Raw genomic sequence first — 22,539 nt, 5'->3', positions numbered from 1 at the left:
TGAGTCACCTAAGTGTGAGATGGGAAGAGACGGGACCGGGGTGCCGAAGGGTAGGGGCAAGAACGACTCTGTGGTTCCAGGATTGGGTGCCTGGGCAGTGGCCTGCGGGATTCTGTTAATAGGCCTTAACCGTGGGATGCTTGGGTGGCTCAGCGGTCGAGCGTCTGCCTTCCGCTCAAGGCCTGATCCCGGAGTACCAGGAACCAGCCCCACACCACATCGGCCCCTGCGTGGAGCCTGCTTCTCCCTCTGCCTATGTCTCTGCCACTCTCTGTGTGTCTCTCATGAATAAATAAATTAAAATCTTTATTTAAAAATCGGCCTTAACCTTAGATTAAATTGGATCTTTGTTTTCATATAATTTTCCTTTTTTTTAAAAGATTTTAAGTAATCTCTACCCCCATCATGGGGCTGGAATTTACAACCCTGAGATCAAAAGTCACATGATGTACAAACAGCCAGGTCCCCTGAATTGTACTTTTTTTTTTTTTTTTTTTTTTTTTAATGATAGTCACACAGAGAGAGAGAAAGAGGCAGAGACACAGGCAGAGGGAGAAGCAGGCTCCACACAGGGAGCCCGACGTGGGACTCAATCCCGGGTCTCCAGGATCACACCCTGGGCTGAAGGCAGGCGCCAAACCGCTGCGCCACCCAGGGATCCCGAATTGTACTCTTTTTAATAAAGGCCAAGGCTTAATGAAGTATGACTCGTTTTTATTGTTTCAAATACTTCTCATTGAATTGTGTCTACAGATCAAAAAATTATTGCCAGATTATGATGCTACCTAATTTTGGGTGCTAAAGATACAGACTTAGGCAGCCCTGGTGGTCCAGTGGTTTAGCGCCGCCTTCAGCCCAGGGCGTGATCCTGGAGACTCGGGATCCAGTCCCACGTTGGGCCCTCTTCATGGAGCCTGCTTTTCCCTCTGCCTATGTCTCTGCCTCTCTCTCTCCCTCTGTGCCTCTCATGAATAAATAAATAAAATCATTTTTTAAAAATTTAAAGATACTCATGCTGGGAAGTAGGTGCTGAATAAAAGTCTCAGGGTCCTGGAAACAGGCAAAGCCCACTTGCCCTTCAGCTCCATTCCTTGAAAGAAATGGAAATTTTTGTGACCCAGGCAGGCCACAAGACAGCAGAGATATCAGAACTTCCTGGTCAGAAGAAACTTTAAACCAGAAATAACCCATTTTACAAGTAAGGAAGTAGCCCCCGAATAGACTGGTGAATGAAATAATGGCCCTGCTTGACTGTGAATCTCCTGGTCACGAAGGCAGAATTTTAAAAGTCTATACTATGTCAGGGATGACCGCATGCTGAGGGTATAAAACCATGCAGTGCCTGGCAGTACCTTAGATAAAGCGGTCAAGAGATGTCCCTGAGGAGGTGACACTGATCAAGGACCTGAAGAAGTGAAGGAGGAAGCCAAGCAAAGGCCCAGAGACAGAGCAGGCTTGGTATATTCCAGAAACAGGCCATACTAAAGTACAAGAGTGAGAAGAGATGAGATGGAAGTGAGGGTTGGAGGGGTGGTGGAGGTTTTGTAGGTTGAGGAAAGGATCTCGTGGGACAACACTGGAAATTCTGGGCAGTGACATGAGCTGACTTAAGTTTGAAAAGGATCCATCTAACAGCCATCTTGAGAGCAGATGGGAATAAGAATTAAAAGGTGATGTAAAAGGTGACACCAGAGCACCTGGGTGGCTCAGTGGTTAAGTATCTTCCTTTGGCTCAGGTCATGATCCCGGGGTCCTGGGATCAAATCCCACATCGGGCTCACCATAGTGAGCCTGCTTCTCCCTCTGACTATGTCTTTGCCTCTCTCTGTGTCTCTCATGAATAAATAAAATAATTAAAAAAAAATAAAAGGTGACAGCCTTTTATTTCCTGGTTGGTGACACCAGGAAAGCCTGGTGTCACCAACAGCCTAGGTGACAGGCAATGGTAGCTCAGGCTAGGAGGTGCCAATAGGAATGGTGGGAAGACGTTGGGTTATTCTGAAAGTAGAGGCTGCAGAATTTGCTGGTGTGTTGCATGTGACATGTAAAAAACAAGAGTCACAGATAACTTCAAATTTCAGAAAGATGTACACAACCATTAGCTCTAAAGAACTTTAAACATTTGGAAGATATGACAGCAAAGTACACATTTGGAAAATATGACAGCAAAGTACCTGTGCACTATTCAACTTCCTTTTAAGACTAACCCATGCCAAAATAGTCCTCTGTCCTCTCTTGCCCATGTGCATTCACTTCTTGGAAGCCTGCCTCACCATGGTCTGCAGTAATGCTCATTAATTCATTCAGCCAACAAGCATCCATGTGTTGGGCCTGGAGACTAGATAAACCAAGCCAGGTGTCAGCCATGGTTCTACCAGGGAACTTCCAGGCTGGTTGCAAAGACAGACACATAAACGTTTTAATTCAGCATATTTGGAGCTAAAGAGAGGATTGCACAGAAAGCTTGGGATATGGGGGACTTGACTGGCTCAGTCAGGACACTACTCTTGATCTCAGGGTTGTGAGTTTGAGCCCCATGATGGATGTAGAGATTATTAAAAATAAATACATAAATGACAACAAAACAAAAACAGCTTGGGACAAAAGGGAGGTAGTAGGGGCAGCCCCGGTGGCGCAGGGGTTTAGCGCCGCCTGCAGCCCAGGGTGTGATCCTGGAGACCAGGGATCGAGTCCCACATCGGGCTCCCTGCATGGAGCCTGCTTCTCCCTCTGCCTGTGTCTCTGTCTCTCTCTCTCTAGCTGTGTCTCTATGAATAAATAAATAAAATCTTTAAAAAAAATAAAAAAAAATTTAAAAGGGAGGTAGTAATCCAGTTTAGTCCAAAGCTAAGGCCCATTGATAGAACTCCATAAAGAAATGGAAGAAAGCACCCTTGAACCTGACAGCAACAAGGGGGCAACTAGCCTTTAACTATTACTCCAAGAGGTATTGGTGCATCTTCTTTAATCTCAGAAAGCCTGAACACCTTCCCTGCTTTGTGAATTCTTCGTTAACTTTTAGGGCCCAAATCAAGTGTTCATTCCACTGGGAACATTAATACCAATGAAATTCTGACTGTTACACGTTAGCTCTTCTGCTAAGAGTTTTCCATGTTCCTAATCCTCAAAAATACCCATTTCACAAGTGAGAAAACTGAGACTCAGAGAGGGGAAGGGATCTGCCAAGATGTCTCAGCGAGCACGAGGCAGCGGAGCAAGAATTTGAAACCGGGACGGGTTCACTAAAAAAAGGCCCTGAAAGCCCTTTCCCCTCCCACATGCTGCCTCCACTAGAACGTTCATGGAGTTGGGAGTCTAGCTGTCCGATCCCGCCTCTTCCTGCCCACTTCGTATTTTAAATAACTCCAGAGCAGAAGCCTTGTGGATTCTCTCTGAAAATCCTCAACCCTCATCCCCTCCACCACTAGCGCCTAGTGGCGCCCAGCTCGGACTGAGCATCCTGCAAAGGTCTACCCCGAATGAATGAATGAACGAGTAAATGACTGAATGGACGAGTTCGAGTCCTCACTGTGCCATCTCCGGGAAGCTGCCGGTCACCCGGGCCTCGGTTTCCCCAAGTGCTCTGCTCAGGAGGCGAAGCCGAGCCGAGCTACAGCAGGTGCGGGGCTCCGGCTCCTCGGGGCGGGGCTGGGTACCAGGGTACTCCCGGCGGGGTCAGGGGCGGGGCTAGGGCTCCTACGCCGCGGAGCTATTGGCCGCGCCCGCCACCACCCGGCAGTAGTTTGGAGGTCAGCCCCGCCCCTTCCTCTTTCCCTCGGCCTCTTTCCGGCGGTGGTAGCAGCCGATTGTGCCGACATGGTGAGGACGGCGGGATCGGGTGCCATCCGCCGGCTGCGGGGCTCGGGGCCTGGGGTGGGGGGCTCGAGGGGAGCACTGGGGCTCCGTCTGCCGGCCGGGGCCGTAGGGAGCCGTGCGGAGTGGCCTTGGTCCCCACGGCGGGTCACCGGCTCTGTGCCCGGGGCCGGGAGGGGGGAGGCCGCGCCGCCGGCGCCTCCCGTCCTCCCGTGTGCGCAATGGGGGAGCGGCCCAGCGTCGCGGCCGACCACCTGGGCGAGGGCAGGCCCGCCGGGCCTCGGTTACCCCGCCCAGCGCACGGCCTAGGGCAGTGATGAGGGGTCCCCAGTGCGCCATTCTCTGGGACTGGGCACGACGCAGGTGGAGGGGAGGGAGGATGGCCGCTGCCGGGGAGGCGGCCTGCCCAGTGTTGGACTCGCCTGTACTTGCGCTCAGGCTAAGATTAAGGCTCGAGATCTTCGCGGCAAGAAGAAGGAAGAGCTGCTTAAACAGCTGGAAGACCTGAAGGTGGAGCTGTCCCAGCTGCGCGTCGCCAAAGTGACAGGCGGCGCGGCCTCCAAGCTCTCTAAGATGTGAGTGTGGGGCGTCCGAACTCCGCTTCTTTGGGTTTGGGGGACACCCGTGCATCGAAAGTATGTGTGCATTTCCGAAGTTGGATAAAGGGAGCGTCCGATTAAGCGCCAGTTTAACGGGCCGTGGGTGGGAATGTCCTGCCCTCCCCAGCCACCCTCTCCAGGCTCCCCTGCTCGCATCCAGCCGCATGGGATACCCGCTGTGTGATTTGCCTCTTCCTTGCCTTGCACCATTTTGTCCTTTTGCCCGGGGTGCGCTTGCTTAGCTTCTCTCTGACTCGAGAAAGAACTGCTCGTCCCTGAAGACCCTTTTTCACGCTAACTTGAAAACTAACTGGGGGATCCCTGGGTGGCGCAAGCGGTTTGGCGCCTGCCTTTGGCCCAGGGCGCGATCCTGGAGACCCAGGATCGAATCCCACGTCAGGCTCCCGGTGCATGGAGCCTGCTTCTCCCTCTGCCTGTGTCTCTGCCTCTCTCTCTCTCTCACTGTGTGCCTATCATTAAAAAAAAAAAAAAGAAAAGAAAACTAACTGGACTCTTCCCCCCGCGCCCCCCACCCCAAACACTTGATTTTTTTTTTTTTCCCCCTCAACTTCCCTCACTTGGTAGATGGGTGCCTTTGTGCCCACGCCTCACTTGAGTTGTAGTTAATTTATTGATTTCCGTGGATCAAGAATCAGGACTTGTGAAAGGGACATGGGCTTGGAGTCCGTCGAACTGGGCACGTGTCCACTTTTGCCACGTCCTACCTGATGGGTGGGCTGACTCAACACTGAGAGCAGTCGTGGAGGTTTTTTCCTCTTTTACAAAATGGGCCCCCCGACAACTGACCCGTGGTGCTGGGAGGGGGTTGGATGAGTTGGAGAACACACAAGTTGAAGCTTCAAGAGTTGGTTTACCAGCCGTCTACTCAGTGGTCCTCCCTCATCCCCTACCATGCTACCCATTCAATATGACTACAAATCGCTTCTTCCCAGGCTGTTCCTATCGTCATCCAACCCCCAATGCCTTTCTCTTTTTTTTTTTTTTTTCTTAAGATTTTACTTATTCATGATAGAGAGGCAGAGGGAGAAGCAGGTTCCACTCCAGGGCGCCTGATGTGGGACTCCATCCTGGGTCTCCAGGATCACGCCCTGGGCCGAAGGGGGCGCTAAACCGCTGAGCCACCCAGGATCCCCGCCCCAATGCCTTTCTACTTCTCAAATATCTTGTTTCTCTCTCCCCAAGTGGCCCTCCTGTCCAACAGACGAGGAACTGGCCACACATGCTGCCTACATTAAAAATCCAGGCCTTCAACCACCACAGCCATACGTGGCCAGAGGTTACTGTACAGAACAGCACAGACAGGGAGCATCTCTATCACCACGAAGTCTATTGCACAGCACAAACACAGAGCAGAGGCCTCACTTTTACCGCCCCGAGTGGTGCCTGGTAGGGGTACACTCAGTGGAAGACAACTCTTCCAGACTAGCACTCTGCAGGGTCCTAGACCCTGATCAAAGATTTTCAAACCCAATTTTCAGAAAAAGGTTCCCACACACAAATGTACTCAGGGGTGGCAGGGCCTCAGGTCAAGCTTAATCAGCTTGTGGCATGATTTCCTGCAGTCAGCTTATTCATGCCGGCATTGGTTAGGTCCTTATAGCTCAGGATATATAGCATGGGGTGGAAGATCTTTCCTGATCTCCCCTCCACTTCTGCTCAATATGAATACTTCACAGCTTCTCAGCCCTTTCCCGTCCCCACTCGTGGGGTACCCATCTCTTAGAATCTTCGGGCCTTACCCCCAGAACACCTTCCTCTTGGACTGGGTTAGGCAACTCTTGGGTGAATACAGATGAGCTGGAGAGGAATACCCCTGTCTTAAGACATCTGGGTCAGGTTCTGAATAAGATGACTTGGGGGAGGGTGGCTTTGTATGTCTCCACCACCTTCACAGTGTGTCTGTTTTGTAGCCGAGTTGTTCGCAAATCCATCGCCCGTGTTCTCACCGTCATCAACCAGACACAGAAAGAGAACCTCAGGAAATTCTACAAGGTATGTCTGGACTGGGGGAGTTGGAGGGATGCTTAGCTGCAGGGTGCAAAGTTCCAGCCCTCCTTTGGCCAGAAGGGTAGTATGGAGATCTTCTAGGGTACATGGGACTGGGCTTTCCAGAGCCTTCCCAGCTTATAAATGGGTTTGCTGCTGCTGCTTCTTTTTTTTTTTTTTTAAATGGGTTTGCTTCTTAAGCAGCATCTTGCCACTAGCAAGTCCTGCAGACTGCACTTTCTCAGGAAATCGACAGTGTGGGGAGAGTCTGTCTGGCTGGAGCCTTGGGTTTTGAATCCAGTTTCACTAGCTGAGTGAGTTTGGGCAGTCTGTGAGCATTAACTGCCAGTGTTTTAGTTTTCTTATTAGCACTGTGTCTGTCACTTTCAAGCACCTCATATTCTCATTTTTCTGGGTGTAGAGAGGTTATGTTGCCCAGAGTCACCCAGAGGTAATGGAGTGATTGAGTCTGCATTCCAAACCGTATCTTGGAGAGGGGGTGGATTGAGCGCTCCTGGGAGACTTCCATACATGTCTGGCCCCTCAGCTTAGGTGGGGGGTCTTGTCCTTAATATTGGTGTTACCAGGGATCCCTGGGTGGGGCAGCGGTTTGGCGCCTGCCTTTGGCCCAGGGCGCGATCCTGGAGACCCGGGATCGAATCCCACATCAGGCTCCCGGTGCATGGGGTCTGCTTCTCCCTCTGCCTATGTCTCTCTCTCTCTCTCTCTCTCTCTCTCTCTGTGTGTGACTATAATAAATAAATAAATTAAAAAAAAATATTGGTGTTACCAGGGCTTAAGCAGTGAAGCAGAACCACTAGGAGACTTTATATGTGTGTATACGTGCATTTGATTCATTACAAAGAAGTCGCCTCTGTGACTGGGGTGGGGGGGTCTTGCTAATGTAAGCAAATCCAAAATCAGGCCTCAGAGAACATCACGTGCAGGCTGGAACCCACATGGCACAGCTTGAAGTTGCTGTTCTCAGGTGGGATTTCTTGGGGAGAGCCTCCGCCCTGCATTAAAGACCTTTAAGCTGATTGAATCAAGCCTCAAATTACCTGGTATAGTCTTGCTTAATGTCAATTGATTAGGGGCTTTGAGTACATCTGCAAAATGGCTTCACATCAACATCCGAGTTGCTGGGGTTTTTTTGTGTGTGTGTGTGTGTTTTTTTTTTTTTTTTTTTTTTTTTTTAAGATTTATTTATTCAGAGAGAGAAAGGCAGAGACACAGGCAGAGGGAGAAGCAGGCTCCATGCAGGGAGCCCAACGTGGGATCATGCCCCGGGCTGCAGGCAGCACTAAACCGCTGCGCCACCAGGGCTGCCCCAACTTGGTGTTTGAAGAGCTGGAGGCTTTGACATGTCAAAGCCATTATGGTGTGCCTGGGCAAGCTGCCTGGGGGGACACTAGTGTGTATTGTTGGGAGGGGGTGCTGCTGCCACCCCTGGGTTTGTGTACATTTGTGTGTGGGAACCTTTTTCTGAAAATTGGGTTTGAAAATCTTTGATCAGGGTCTAGGACCCTGCAGAGTGCTAGTCTGGAAGAGTTGTCTTCCACTGAGTGTACCCCCTACCAGGCACCACTCGGGGCGGTAAAAGTGAGGCCTCTGCTCTGTGTTTGTGCTGTGCAATAGACTTCGTGGTGATAGAGATGCTCCCTGTCTGTGCTGTTCTGTACAGTAACCTCTGGCCACGTATGGCTATGGTGGTTGAAGGCCTGGATTTTTAATGTAGGCAGCATGTGTGGCCAGTTCCTCGTCTGTTGGACAGCAGAGCTCTGAGGGCTTAGTAAACTTGAAAAGATGAGGCCCTGACCTGTGCTGCGGACAACAGGGATGCGGTGGACAGAGACTCCTGTTTCCAAACTCACATCTTCAGAGTTCACCCTCTTCTGCAGTTTGTAATTTTCTGCCTGAGGCTGTTACCTCCCTTATCTCCCCCACCCCTGCCCTGTGTGCCGCCCCGCCCCCCTCCCCCCGGAGCTCTTGGCATTTCTCCAGAACGCACCTGAGCTGCCATCCTTCAGGACTTTTGTGCATGCTGTTTTCTCCCCACTCCCCCTCCCTTGGTCGCTCAGGTTGCTTGCTTTCTAGGCTGTTGCCAGTCATTAGGTGAAACCTTTTAAATATCCTTTCTCCTCCCCTTTCCCACTGGGCTGGGAGCTTCCTTGAGCAGGTACCAGGTCTGGTGCATCACTAGGTCAGCAGCCAGCACAGGGCCTCTCTACTGGGCTGAGTGTGCTACATCTCCTCACATTCGGGTCTGCAGATTAAAGCCTCTGCACCCCAGTGGCCTCCTTCAGTCACTTCCAGCATCTTCCCCATGCCCCCCAGCAGCTTAGTTCCAGCCTCAGGGGCTTCCTTAGCTGCCACCATAGCTCCTGAACCCTGGTGCTCAGACTCCCCCTGCTCTTCCATCCATCACCCAGGGTAAGAAGTACAAGCCCCTGGATCTGCGGCCCAAGAAGACACGTGCCATGCGCCGCCGGCTAAACAAGCATGAGGAAAATCTGAAGACCAAGAAGCAACAGCGGAAGGAGCGGCTGTACCCTCTGCGGAAGTATGCGGTCAAAGCCTGAGCCCTGGCGTTAATAAAACACAAACCACCTGGCTGGCACTGCTTTCTGTTTGCGGGTGTTTCAACTAACCATGCTGGGGAGGTCAGCTGCTCTACCCTGGTTGTAGTTACCGGGGGCGTGGTGGGTGTCAGCAGACCGCCTGCAGCTGCCGACCACCTGGCCACGGGGATCTGCCGGGTGGTCAGGTGTGGTTGCTTCGGACCTATGATGTGGAGCTGCCCTCACTGTCCCTGCGGGACTTTATTCTGCCAGGTTGCATGTGCCCTGGGCAGGGAGAGACCGGCTTGAGACCCGAGAGCCCGTTGCGGTGGTGGTAGATCTCAGAGGCGCTGGGGGATTTGATCATGCGGTGGACTTGGTATCTTGCCTGATCAGCAACTCCACAGACACCAAGAGTTTCCCATCTGGGGTGAAGGCGCAGGCATGGGCCACATCCAAGACTCCCTGCCAAAAGCATTTCACTGGGCTCTGGGGTGGAAGTCCTGCCTTGCCCCCACCCTTCCCTGACAGGCCTTTTAATACATCCTTGGGTGCTATGCCCACAGGCCTTACCTTCAGGGTCTCAATGCATTTTCCTGTGTTGCAGTCCCAGACTTTGACCTGGAAATAAAAACAAGAAGGGTTGGTTAGACCTCACCCCACAAGTCTGGCATCCTTGAAATCCTTTTGGGGGAGTCCTAGCCAACCTCAATGTCTTGGTTTGGGTTTTGTTGTCTGCAAGGTATATTTAACATACCCAGCGTAAAATCTGATGCAAAAATTACACACAGTGCAATTTCCTTATCCCTGAAGCCGTGATGATTCTTAGAAATGCCAATGCCAGGGGGCACCAGGATGGTGCAGTTAGGTGTGACTCTTGGTTTTAGCTCCCATCGTGAGTTTGAGCCCTGCATGGGGCTCTGTGTTCAGTGGGGAGTCGGCTTGAGATTCATCCACTCTGCCCGTCCCTGCTTGCACACTCTTTCTCCAAAAAATGTGAGTAGGCGCCTGGCTGGCTCAGTGTGTCGTGTCTCCCGTTGGCCGAGGTCATGATCCCAGGGTCCTGGGATTGAGCCCCACACCAGGCCCCCTGCTAGCAGGGAATCTGCTTCTTCTGCCTCTCCTCCTGGCTCGTGCTCTCAAAATCTTAAAGATTTTTTTTTAAGGATTAGAGGCAGAGGGAGAAGCAGGCTCCATGCAGGGAGCCCCATCCAGGGACTCAGATCATACCCTGGGCCGAAGGTAGGCACTAAACCGCTGAGCCACCCAGGCGTCCCAAAAAGTTTTTTTTTTTCCTTTAATGTCCATGCCACTAGCATTTGGACCAGCATAGATCTTAGTGCCAGGTGCTAGGTTCAGAAGTGGTTGGCACCTGGGTTATGCCCTTGGCACCTTCCTATTTAGGGCAAATAGGATGTGGATATTTCTAGACTGCTGAAGGCTCTGGTAAAGGAAGATGTTGGGATAGGAGTTTGCCAGGAGGATGGGCCTGGTAGAGTGGGCTTACCATATGGGAGTAGCCAGCACTGGCCAGCTGTGACCCATCAGGGGAGAAAGCTATGCTCTTCACCCAGGTAACATGGCCTTTGAGCTGAACAAGCAGGCTTCTGGTAGAGGGCTTCCAGATGTGGATAGTCTTATCCCAGGAGCCAGAAGCCTGAACAGCAGACAGCTTTAAGGCCATCTGTTTGGAGCCAGCAGGGGGCCAGCCTGGAACCCAGGGCAGCCCAGCTCATCAGGAGGCCAGATGCTGAGTAGCACAGGCAGCTGATGTTGCCACTGTGGCCTTCCAGCTCTTGGTGGAAGATCACTGGTGTCGCCATCCGCAGGTCCCAGATGCTGATAGTGGAGTCCCAGGAGCCAGTGGCCTGTAGACATCTGCCATGAGCATGAAGCAACCTGTCTGTGCCCACCTTTGTGGTTCCTAGGCTGGCCAGACAGAAAGCAGGCATTCTGAACCCTGCTGAATTCCCCATCTTACAGATGAGGGGACAGGCTCAGAATAACAGTCACCCATTCAAGGTCTGGAATTCCAACCATGGCTCAGCCCCAAGTGGGAAAATGGATGTGGGCTCCAGGTTCCTTGAGGTAGGGCTGAACAGAGGCGGTGTGGCTCACCAGAGAGTCTGAGCTGGGTGCAAAGTCACTGCTCTGGACTGAGTCTCGGTGCCCTCCTAAGTGTTGCAGCATCTGGCCGGACTGCAGGAGAGAGCCCTGAGCTTTGGAGGGGCCAGAGGTCTTGTAGTGCCAGGTTCTAGGCCCAGACGGGTCAGCTCAAGCCCTCCTTGTGGGCTGCCTGGGTAATACGACAACCCTGGGTCTGGGGAGACTACCTGGACCTTGAGAGGAGGACAGTACTAGTTGTGTGAACCTCACGGGCAGATGGATTGCCAGATGTGGGCATGGGCAGTGGGAAAGATGAACTGACCTTTCTGAGGCCACTGTTGGGGGTGGAGGGTGTCCCCTTCCGACCCCAGGTTCCGCTCTGGCCGCCCTTCCACGAACCTGCACCTCCCAGAGCATCACCGCTTGTCCCAGCCACCTGATGCCAGCTGCGTTGAGTCAGGGCTGAAGCTGACCGTCCCCACACTCCGCTGGTGACTTGCAGATACCGGGTCGGAGAGGGGGCAAGGTGGAACAGGACACAGCAAGGTCTAGAAGGGAACCCGAGCCTGGCTGCTTGGCTCCAGTCCCATCCAGGTTACCCTTTAAGACATGCAGACACTTAGCTTCTGCTGTATCCCACAGGCGGATGGTATAATCACAGGAGGTGGTGGCAAAAAGGCGGCCATCGGGGGAGAAGCGACAGACTTTTACAGGACCTGGGTAAGCAGCTGTGGTCACGGAAGAGGGTGCTGCCCTCCCCTTCCAGCCCTTGCTGGCGGACCCCTGCTAATTTCTCCAGCCTTACCACCTGCCTCTCCACCTCACTCCTTTATAACCCTCTCACCCTTCAGCCACCTGGCAAGCTGAGCTTCCGTGGTTCAACCCTAATTTGCCCATTTGTAGAATCAACACCGAAAGCGAATGCAGGCGCATCCCAGAAACTTGAAGCCCATCCTGGGTTCATTGCCTCCTTTGAGCCTCCCCAGCCCTACACTTCCCGTATTAATAGCATTAGTCAATCTGCCTTGCAATTACCAGATTTTTTTCTTGTCTCATGATATAATTATAGTATACTGAGCCCCTTACTGGGTGCTAGGCACTTTGCTTGCATGATCTTGTCCCACAGGGTAGCAACTATCCCTATTCTAAAGAGAAGGAAATAGAGGCTCAGACAGGTAACATGACTTCCGATAACAGAAAAGTGGTTAAACAGGGACGCCTCGGTAGCTCAGTGGTTGAGCCTGTGCCTTCCGCTCAGGGCGTGATCCCGGGGCCAGGGATAAGTCCCACCTCAGGATCCCCAGAGGGAGCCTGCTTCTCTCTCTGCCTATGTCTCTGCCTCTCTCTCTCTGTGTCTTTTATGAATAAAGAGAGAAAATCTTAAAAAAAAAAAAAAGTGGTTAAGCATAGACGAACCTTAAGGACATTATGCCAAGTGAAATAGGTCACAAAAAGCACAAAAAGGAATACTGTATGATTCCACTTACACAAGGTTCTTACAGTAAATTCATTGATATAAAAAATTGTGGTTGCCAGGGGGTGGGGGACAGAAGGAAAAGGTGTCTAATGGGTATAGAGTTTCCATTTTGCAAGATGAAGAGTTCAGAGACTAGTTGCATAATGAACATACTTTACTGAACTGTGTACATTTAAAAATGGTTAAGACGGTAAATATGTGTATTTTTTTAAAGATTTATTTATTTATTCATTCAGAGAGAGTGAGAGAGAGGCAGAGGGAGAAGCAGGCTCCATGCAGGAAGCCCGATGTGGGACTTGATCCTGGGTCTCCAGGATCACAACCCAGGCTGCAGGCGCCGCTAAACCTCTGTGCCACTGGGGCTGACCAAATACGTGTATTTTTAAACAATTTTTAAAACAGTAGTAGGATTGGGGCACCTTGCTGGCTCAATCAGTAGAGCATGCGACTCTGGATCTCAGGGTCATGAGTTTGAGCCCCATGTTGGGTGTAGAGATTCCTTTAAAAAATGAAAAAATAGGGGATCCCTGGGTGGTTCAGTGGTTTAGTGCCTGCCTTCAGCCCAGGGCGTGATCCTGGGACCCCGGAATCAAGTCCTGCATCGGGCTCCCTGCATGGAACTGGCTTCTCCCTCTGCCTGTCTCTGCCTCTCTCTCTGTGTCTCTCATGAATGAATGAATAAAATCTTTTTAAAAATAAAAAAATAAAAACCAGTAGGATCTGAGTCTGTCTGAGTCAAAGGCCCCAGGAACCAGGTCCTGTGTCTTTGCCCTCCTGCTCAGCCCTGGCCAGGCTGTCTTGCTCAAATGCCCAGCTCAGATGTCAGAGGTCACCGTGATAGGCTCTGCAGAGTGCCAGATAGAACCATGGGCCTCTGCCTGCACGTCCAGCCCAAGGAACCCCACCTGTGTGGCCACTTAGCCTCCACAGCAGCCCCGCTCCGGGTCTCCCAGCCATACCACCGCCATCTTCAGAGGCCGTGAGCAGCCTCTGGCCACCTGGAGAGAAGGCAGAGGCCTTGACCTGGAAGGGGAGCACAAAAGTAGTTCCATCCTGGGGCCGGAGACGCTTGTGTGCTCATCTCTGCCCCGACTGTAGGACCAGCCCTAAACACTGCCCTGGGAAGCTGGGTTGGAGCTTGAACTTTCAGGCCTCACCATAAAACCAGAGCCCAGAATGAAGGAACCACGGTTACAGTCAGAGGCAGGAACTTGGAGCCCTCTGGAATCCTGTAGAACCTGAGCCCGAGGGTCAGAACCGTCGCTGAAGGTGGGGGCTGGAGCCTTCTCTAGAAACAGAGCCTGGCACCCCAGAGCCAAGAGACCGGTCTAGAGCTGGAACCCAGAACTAGCAGTTCAAGATCTACTCTCAGCCCCGAGTTCACTCCAAAGCCAAGGTCGCACGAACACTGGGGTCAGCGGGAGCTTGAGCCCTGCCTTAGACGCCGTGGCCTGTCCTGGGGGCGCCCGAGACACTAGGCAGAGTCCGGAATCACGCTGGTCCCAAAGCCCGGAGCCTGGCGTCGGCAGAGCCCGACGGGGTCTCCCTCCCCGCGGTGCTTTCGCTCCCCCGGGCCCCGGCAGCGTCCCCGGAGCCCCGCTGTTCTCGGGCCGGGGCAGGCACACGCGGGGGAGGAGGTGGCGCGCAAGCGGTCTCCACGGCCATCGGGGATCTCTGGGAAGGGGATCTCCCGCGAGGGGAGGCAGGTTGGGAGAGCCGGTTCTCCGGGGCCGGGCCGGGCGGCAGGACCCGCGACGTGCAGGAGAAGGGGCTTCCCGCGGGGCTGCTGCGACCCGGCCTCGGGCGGTTCCCACCGCGCGGCCCGACGACGACGCTCGCGGCGGCCACTAGGGGGCAGGGCAGCCCCACCGCGCCTGCCGGGCCCTGCGCGAGGGGCGCGCGGCTCCCGGGGCTCCCGGGGCTCCCGGCCCCTTCGCGAGGAGTCGGTTTGCCTCTGCGCCCGCTCGGTGGGGCGGGTCAGCCCTGCTCCCCGGGACTCCGGGCTTGAGCCAGGAGCAAGGCCGTGAGAGCGCTGCGACGGACCCCCCGGCTGCGTCCCCCGGGATGTAGGGGAGCCAGAGCTGGTGCGTGTAAGGCGCAGGGCATGAGGCGCTGGGGTCACTACTGGCAACACCCTGGCAGGGCAAAGGAGGCGTCGAGAATGTGGACCTGGTGGGTGGTGGGAGGGGGCCCAGGCACTGCCAAGTTCCTTGTTGGATAATTGAAACTGAAACCAAACAAGGACAGGACTTGGTTTCTTTCTTTCTTTCTTTCTTTTTTAAGAATTTTATTTATTTATTCATGAAGACAGAGAGAGAGAGGCAGAGACACAGGCAGAGGGAGAAGCAGGCTCCGTGCAGGAAGCCTGATGTGGGACTCGATCCCAGGACTCCAGGATCAGGCCCTGGGCTGCAGGCGGCGCTAAACCACTGTGCCACCCGGGCTGCCCCAGGACTTGGTTTCAATGTTTATTTTATAGAGCAGGAAACAGAAGCCCCACAAGATAGGGGGACTTGCCCAAGGTCACTCAGGCAATAGGAAAGGAACTGGGACTTAGCTAAAAGGCCTCAAGCAGATGCTAAGGTCCCTAACTCCTGATACATCTGGGAAACTGAGGCCCTGTGGGGGCAGATTTGGCCCAGTCATCCAGCACCTCTATGGCAGAGCTAGACCTGAGACCCAGTCCCCTCCCAACAACGAGACAGAGATGGAACAGAGACACCCTCCCTGCCACTGTCCAGCAAATTCCAGGCTCCCTGGGGACAGGAGGGGGGCAGCTAGGCTTTGGAACCTTCAGACCTAAGGGTTCCCAGCTGGTACTCATTACCCCTCCCCCCAGACCTCTTTGCCAGACTCTTCTCAGGAGATCCGCTGTACTCTTGCTCTATTTTAGGCCCTAGACAGTCAGGGGGAGAGGGGGTGACAATGGTGGCTTTGAGGCAGCCCCACCCCCATCCTAACTCCAAAAGGGCCCAAGTCACAGAGTTGGCTCCTCCAGGACCCGTCTGAGTTGGGTCTATAAGGCTACTGCCTCATCCCCGGACATGAGTGCACACAGCCCCCCATGGCTATCTGGCTTCCCAGTCACAGGCAACCACCAGCCCATGCCCCACCTGGCATTTCCCCAGCCAACTGGATGCTCCTGCTCTACCTGGAGGGCCCAGAAGCACCTAACGTGGCCCAGCCCATCACTCCCAGAGCCCTTCGAATAGACCTTGCCCACCAGGCCCAGGGACTACTCAGCTGGTAGAGGTGGAGCTGGGGTCAAAATCTTTTTTGGAGGGGCACCTGGGTGGCTCAGTCATTAAGCATCTGCCTAATGACTTCGGCTCAGGTCATGATCTCAGGGTCATGAGATAGAGCCCCATGTCTGGCTCCACACTGGCCAGGGAGCCTGTTTAAGATTCTCTCTTCCGGGGTATCTGGGTGGCTCAGTCATTAAGCATCTGGCTTCAGCTCAGGTCATAATCCCAGGGTCCTGGGATTGAGCCCCTCATTGAGCTCCGCATCAGGTTCCCTGCTCAGGGGGGAGCCTGCTTTTCTCTCTCCTTATACCCCTCCTCCCCACTTGTGCTCTCTCCTGCTATCTGTGTCTCTCAAATAAATAAAATCTTTTTTTTTTATTTTTTTTTTAAATATTTTTTTTTCAATTTTTATTTATTTATGATAGTCACAGAGAGAGAGAGAGAGAGGCAGAGACACAGGCAGAGGGAGAAGCAGGCTCCATGCACCGGGAGCCCGACGTGGGATTCGATCCCGGGTCTCCAGGATCGCGCCCTGGGCCAAAGGCAGGCGCCAAACCGCTGCGCCACCCAGGGATCCCCAAATAAATAAAATCTTAAAAAAGGAAAATAAGGTTCTCTCTCTCCCTCTCCCTCTGCCTGCCTCTCCCCCTGCTTGTGCTCTCTCTTTAAAAAAAATTTTTTAATTGTATTTATGTATTTTTTTAAAGGTTTTATTTATTTATTCATGAGAGACACAGAGAGAGGCAGAGACACAGGCAGAGAGAGAAGCAGGCTCCATGCAGGGAGCCCGACGTGGGACCCGATCCCAGGACTCCAGGATCATGCCCTGGGCCGAAGGCAAGTGCGAAACTGCTGAGCCACCCAGGGATCCCATGTATTTATGTATTTGATAGAGAGCAAGAGAGCACTAGAGCACAAGCAGGGAGGAGGGGCAGACGGAGAGGAAGAAGCTCCTGGTGCAGTGAGTGTTGATTCCAGGACCCTGGGATCATGATCTGAGCCAAAGGCTGACACTTAACCAAGTGAGCCACCCTGGTGCCCCTGCCCCCTTTTTAAAAGTAAGCTCTATGCCCAACATGGGGCATGAACTATGCACAACCCCAAGATCAAGAGTCACATGCTCTACTGACTGAGCCAGCCAGACAACCCCAGGGTTAAAACCTTTTTTGCCTGACACTGGAGTCTGTGTTTGGAACTACCCCACCATGAATTCCAGGGGCCTCAGGAGCCAAAGCTTGTCTACCTCTGCTGTCACATCCTATCCCTGTTGCCTGCTTTCCCATCCTCACCTTGCTCCCTGCAGTCAGCTACAAGGACCCTAACCATCTATCTCTCCATCTTCACTCCCAGCTTCACTCCCACTGTGCACACAGGGTTCCCCATGCTCTTGGCCTGATGCTTACCCTGGCATTAGCTCAAATATTACTTCCCCAGGGTGCCTTCCCTTGCCCACCCCCAGACTAAGTTAGCTCCTGCCCCAGAGATGAGGCATTAGAGCCACTGGTCTGGGTTAAACTCGAGTTCTGCCAACTACCAGTTCTGCGATCTTGGGGAAGTCACCTGATCACTCAGTGCCTTGTTTCCTCATCTGGAAAATGAGCATGCTCCCAGTTTGTCCTGTAAGGAATCAGTGAGGCGGGGTGCCAGCTGCCCTCAGGGCCTCCTGCTGTGCAGTAAGCACTCAAAGAAGTGGAGGAGGCTATGACATCACACCCTCAAATCCAGACACAAAGCTCTGAATGCCCTTTGCCAGGCTCACCCAAGTGACCCGCAGCCCGGGGGATATATCATGATGTCAAGAGAATGTGAGGGGTTGGCAGTCCGGCTCCATGACTGCAGGGGCTGAGGGTGTGGGCAGAGGCTGCTCCTGCAGCAGGATGTGGCCTGTGGGGGGGTCTGGGTGGGGGAAGGGAGGGCCTGAATGGTGGATCACAGTCACCAAGGCAGTAGAAGTATTTCAGTGGCCCAGATTCTGCGCATGGGATTGGGGGACCCAGATTCTAGAGTTTCCAAAAGGGTCCTCAGAGGGTGTTGTCCACCACTTGGCTGTCTTCCTTCTCGGGGAGGCTGCCACATTCTCTCCTCCCCAGCCCAGATTGGCTGGCCTTTCCTACTCTCACTTCAACTCTGTGAAGCTGAGCCTTGCCTCTCTCCTTTTTCTCAAAATACCTGCCTTCCCAGGCCCCTTGGTCCCCTCTGAAACTGCCACAAGCACATACCCCCTTTAAAGAGGAAACGGGGGTGCCTGGGTGGCTCAGTGGTTGAGCTTCTGCCTTCGGCTCAGGTCGTGATCCTGGGGTCCTGGGATCGAGTCCCACATCAGGCTCCCTGCATGGAGCCTGCTTCTCCCTCTGCCTGTGTCTCTGCCTCTCTCTGTGTGTCTTTCATGAGTAAATAAATAAATTAAAAAAAAATAAAGAGGAAACGGGAAATTCAGAGGGTAATTATTTGCTCAAGGTCACATAGCTAGAAAGTAGTAAAGCTGAGATTCAAACCAATGTCCAAAAACCCCCAAGGCCTCAGCTCATTCCTTGCAATCAGACACTCAGTACAGCTTGGGGAAGTTGGGGTATGAGCCTCTGTCTGACCCCTCAACACACACCCCTCACCCCTGTGAATGGGACCTCACTACCCCTCAGGACAGCCTATCCCATCATAGGAAATTCCTACTATTGGAAAGTTCTGGGTAAGTCAGAATCTGCCTTGTACCATCTATCAAAGTGGGAGGTAGGCCCAGGCTGCATCCCTGCAGTTCCACTCCGGGAGAACAGCCAGCTAGCTCCGAAAGGCTGCAAACAACCCAGATAGTCAAAAACTGTAGAAATAAATGACTGTGTAGTCAAGCAATGACAGCTACCCCAGCCAGGGAAATGAACAGAATATAGCTCCGCGTATCAACATGCAAACGTCTCACAAACATACTCAGCAAAAAGCAATGTGGCAACGTGACAGAAGAAAATGCTCTAGACAAGATCCCATCACATAAAAATCAAGACATGTCAAAGGCAACCGTCCATTACTCAGGCATACATCTATGTGCTGAAACGTTAAGAAAAGCACCAAATCACCAGAGTGGTTAACTATGAGGAGAAGAAGGGAGGGGCGCAGGGGCCTCGGAATGGTACTCGTTCCTGGTGATATTCTGGCTCAAAGCTGGGCCCTGGGCATCCAGATGTTTGTTGGATTATTCCTTAATGCCCAGCCCTGCCTATGTGGCCCCTGCCCACCCCTCCTGCCTGCCTCTGGTTTCCTCAACCCCTCCTCTGTCCCTTGTCCCCACCACCCCCAGTCCAGAGCAGTTTAGTACATCATACGATGCCAGGGTGGGCATGTGCTTTTTGTCAGTGCCCCAGGAAACAGAGGAGACTGTTTTGTACCAAGCAAGTAAGGAAAGGTGGAAAGTCGGGATCCCTGGGTGGCGCAGCGGTTTGGCGCCTGCCTTTGGCCCAGGGCGCGATCCTGGAGACCCCGGATCGAATCCCACGTCGGGCTCTCGGTGCATGGATCCTGCTTCTCCCTCTGCCTGTGTCTCTGCCTCTCTCTCTCTCCCTCTGTTACTATCATAAATAAATAAAAATTAAAAAAAAAAAGAAAGGTGGAAAGTCAACTCTTCGTAATCTTCATCTGAAATGAAAACAGAAAGCACAAGTATGCAAAGCTTCTTTCAGGTCTACAAAAACAGTGACAAATAAAGGCCTCATAAATGATAGTACAATTTAACTGTTAAAGTTTTATAATTCATTATGAGTGGTTAAGTTGTTTTAATGTTTTCAATTAAAACTCAAGGCGAAAAAAAAAAAAGAAAGAAAAAAAAAGTCAGACTGCCCTGGTTCCTCCAGCCCCCGAGGCTGCCATCCTAAATAGAACCTATGTCCTTAAGGTCCTATTTTTACGGAATCAGCTCCAGTATGTTTTTGTTTTGTTTTGTATTTTTTTGTATTTTGTTTACAAAATACAAAGGGCTTTTACTAAAACATCTCTGTGATTTTCACAGCTGATCCCCTACATTGTGTCTTTAGGGCTTCTTTGGACTTCCCCTGCAGTTATTGGCACACAGGGATCCTAGCTTCTCAGGTGTGATCCACACCCACGCCACCTTTACTGGAATGCACTGTAGTTGTCATTGTCCCTCCTAAAGTGCAGAGACCAGAACTGGAAACATGCTTTCTGTGCAGATGGGCAAGTGCCAAGTTGCGAGGTACTCTAATTTTTTTTTAAAGATTTTATTTATTTATTCATGAGAGACACAGAGAGAGAGAGAAAGAGAGACACAGGCAGAGACACAGAGGGAGAAGCAGGCTCCATGCAGGGAGCCCGACGTGGGACTCAATCCTGGGTCTCTAGGATCACGCCCTGGGCTGAAGGCGGCGCTAAACCACTGAGCCACCCGGGCTGCCCTCTTATTTCCAGTTTTCTAGACACTCCCTCAGTGTCTAGCAATACAGTCTGCATTACCAGAGGCATCTTTGTCTTTTCAACAGCTACATTATTTTGGTGACTCAATGGATTTGCAGCGAGAGCTTTTTTTCCACAAACTACTGTCCAACCAACTCTCCTCCCCCTATATGGTTCCTGCACAATGAATTCATCAAAAACACTTAAAATGTTACATTACCCTGGTTAAATGTCATCCTCTTGGATCTAATCTTGAAAGCATCATAGGTCGGGCTTCTATTGCACAAAACATTGATTCTGCCACTGTGGCAGCTGCGAATTTGATAAGCAGGTCTTCGTGTTCTAAATTCAAATTGTGAAAATGATGATCAATGGGAAAGGATATAGACAGAGCCCGGTGGCCTTCCACTAGAGACCTCCACTGATTCTCAGGTTTTTTGCACCCATCCGTACCCATCCTTGCCCATGAATCAGGAACTAACTGTGGGGCGAAGGGTCCACTGCCTTAGGAGTAGATGTGGGTAGGGAGGAGAACAGTCTGAGCTCCTACCTCAAGCACAGCTATCTGGTTGGAAACAACAGAAACCATCTAGGGCCAAAAGAGACCATATGGGAAGAAGCTGGGGGAGATCATAATGGGAAAGACAGCACTGCTGCCGTCCAGGGAAGGACAGGAAGCAGGGCAGATAAGCCAGTGGGCCCAGACACAGCGGGATCCTTGGAGAGCATATGATTGGTCCAGCATGGGTCACCTGCATGCTGGAGGCGGGGCACCTTCACTGGCCCTCCTGGTTATGATCCAGGCTTTTACCTCCACCTCCACATTCCTCTGCCAATCAATCTGGGATCTCCAGGCTTTGTTTTGTTTTTAAGATTTTATTTATTTATTCATGAGAGACACAGATAGGCAGAGACATAGGAAAAGGGAGAAGCAGGGTCCCTGCCAGGAGCCTGATGCAGGACTTGATCCAGGATCCCAGGATCATGACCTGAGCCGAGGGCAGATGCTCAACCACTGAGCCACCCAGGCATCCTGATCTCCAGACTTAATACAGGAGCCAGACAGGTGTGTTCATATCTGGCTCCACCACCCATCCACTGTGACCTTAGGAAGTTACCTAATTGTTCTGTGTTTCCTTTTCCTCGTGTCTACAATTAGGATAATAATTAATACCTACCTCTTACACTTGTTTTTGTTTTTTAAGATTTTATTTATTTATTCACGAGAGACAGAGAGAGAGAGAGAGAGAGGCAGAGACACAGGCAGAGGGAGAAGCAGGCTCCATGCAGGGAGCTGGATGTGGGACTCGATCCCAGGAATCCGGGATCAGGCTCTGAGCCAAAGGCAGACACTCAACTGCTTAGCCACCCAGGCATCCCTTACACTTGTTTTGAGGATTGAGTTCTAATACATGCAAAGTGCTTGTAACAGCACCTGGCGCATAGTAAGTGCTCTGTGTTGATCACCTGTGTTATTAAAGTATTGCACTGTGAATCCACGGTTTTCTAGTGTAGCCCAAAAGATATGAAGATAAACTCCCAGGTCTTACAGAAACTCAGGAAGGCGCATCTGGATGGGGTGCCATTGCCCCATTGGTAAAGGAGAAAGGCAAGTAGTGGTTTCGTTCCCAGTGACCTTCCTCGGCATTTCTAGTCACCAGGTCCTTTTTTGAGCGCTCTCAGATCACTGCTGGATAATCTGTCCAGAAGTGCTTGGCAATCAGTGTTGTGCTAACTAGTCTGTGATGGCTGGACTCACCTTTCCTGGAAAAGTGGGCCTGCAGTAGTTTTCTTTTCTCCTGGCTCCTGGCCTCTGGCAGTTCCTTGTACTGTTACATCTTCCATTCTGGCTCTCTTGGCATACAATTTGCTAGACCTAGAAACTTGATTGTATTTATTTATCTTATTATATTTTTAGCATGTTTTTTTCCTAAGACCATTTTTTCTGTTTGGGTAGCAGAGTGACCCGGATGCCAGAGGGAACATGAGAAGCTCAGGGGGCTTGACCACCACCCACTCTCTGCAGCGTGGGCTGTGGCCCTGTGCCTATGTTCTGAATTCTCAGGTTCACGGACAGTTATCCACAGGCCTCTTGGGCCAATCCCATGTTCTAGAGAAGGAGAAATCTCTGAGGTCCTGACACAAGCACCACGAAGGTCATGAACAAACTCTTCATGCCAGAGCCAAATTAGGATAGCGTGAGGGGGGTTTCTGAGCAGGGCTTCTGTGGCAGGCTTATCCACCTTGTGGTGACAGGGCCACAGCCTGGCCAGAGAGGACTTTTATGGTATTCCATTTATTTAATTTTTTTATTTTTAATTTTATTTTTTTAAAGA

At 52.0% G+C, this 22,539-nt stretch overlaps 2 protein-coding genes across 2 annotated transcripts; one reads left to right on the top strand and one right to left on the bottom strand.

The window, feature by feature from the left end:
• The first annotated feature begins 3,705 nt into the window (after nucleotides 1-3,705).
• On the top strand, nucleotides 3,706-9,039 carry RPL35 (ribosomal protein L35). Its single transcript, XM_077850653.1, has 4 exons — nucleotides 3,706-3,819; nucleotides 4,252-4,388; nucleotides 6,344-6,425; nucleotides 8,852-9,039. Exons 1-4 carry the CDS (start codon nucleotides 3,817-3,819, stop codon nucleotides 8,999-9,001), a joined length of 372 nt encoding a protein of 123 aa, XP_077706779.1. The 5' UTR covers nucleotides 3,706-3,816; the 3' UTR covers nucleotides 9,002-9,039.
• A 160-nt stretch (nucleotides 9,040-9,199) lies between these two features.
• On the bottom strand, nucleotides 9,200-22,048 carry WDR38 (WD repeat domain 38). The gene is given in 13 exon segments (XM_077850487.1): nucleotides 9,200-9,383; nucleotides 9,386-9,445; nucleotides 9,554-9,601; nucleotides 10,488-10,637; nucleotides 10,708-10,848; nucleotides 11,099-11,179; nucleotides 11,486-11,505; nucleotides 11,508-11,582; nucleotides 11,686-11,802; nucleotides 13,469-13,639; nucleotides 13,759-13,891; nucleotides 14,059-14,698; nucleotides 21,963-22,048. Coding segments are annotated over 13 exon segments (1,902 nt in total). The 3' UTR covers nucleotides 9,200-9,203.
• Between the last annotated feature and the right edge of the window lie 491 nt (nucleotides 22,049-22,539).

Source organism: Canis aureus, chromosome 16 (genome assembly GCF_053574225.1).
Source record: "Canis aureus isolate CA01 chromosome 16, VMU_Caureus_v.1.0, whole genome shotgun sequence".
Classification (NCBI taxonomy): Eukaryota; Metazoa; Chordata; class Mammalia; order Carnivora; family Canidae; genus Canis; species Canis aureus.
The sequence above is the reverse complement of the archived record's forward strand: the minus strand, read 5'-3'. Positions and strand labels throughout refer to the sequence as shown.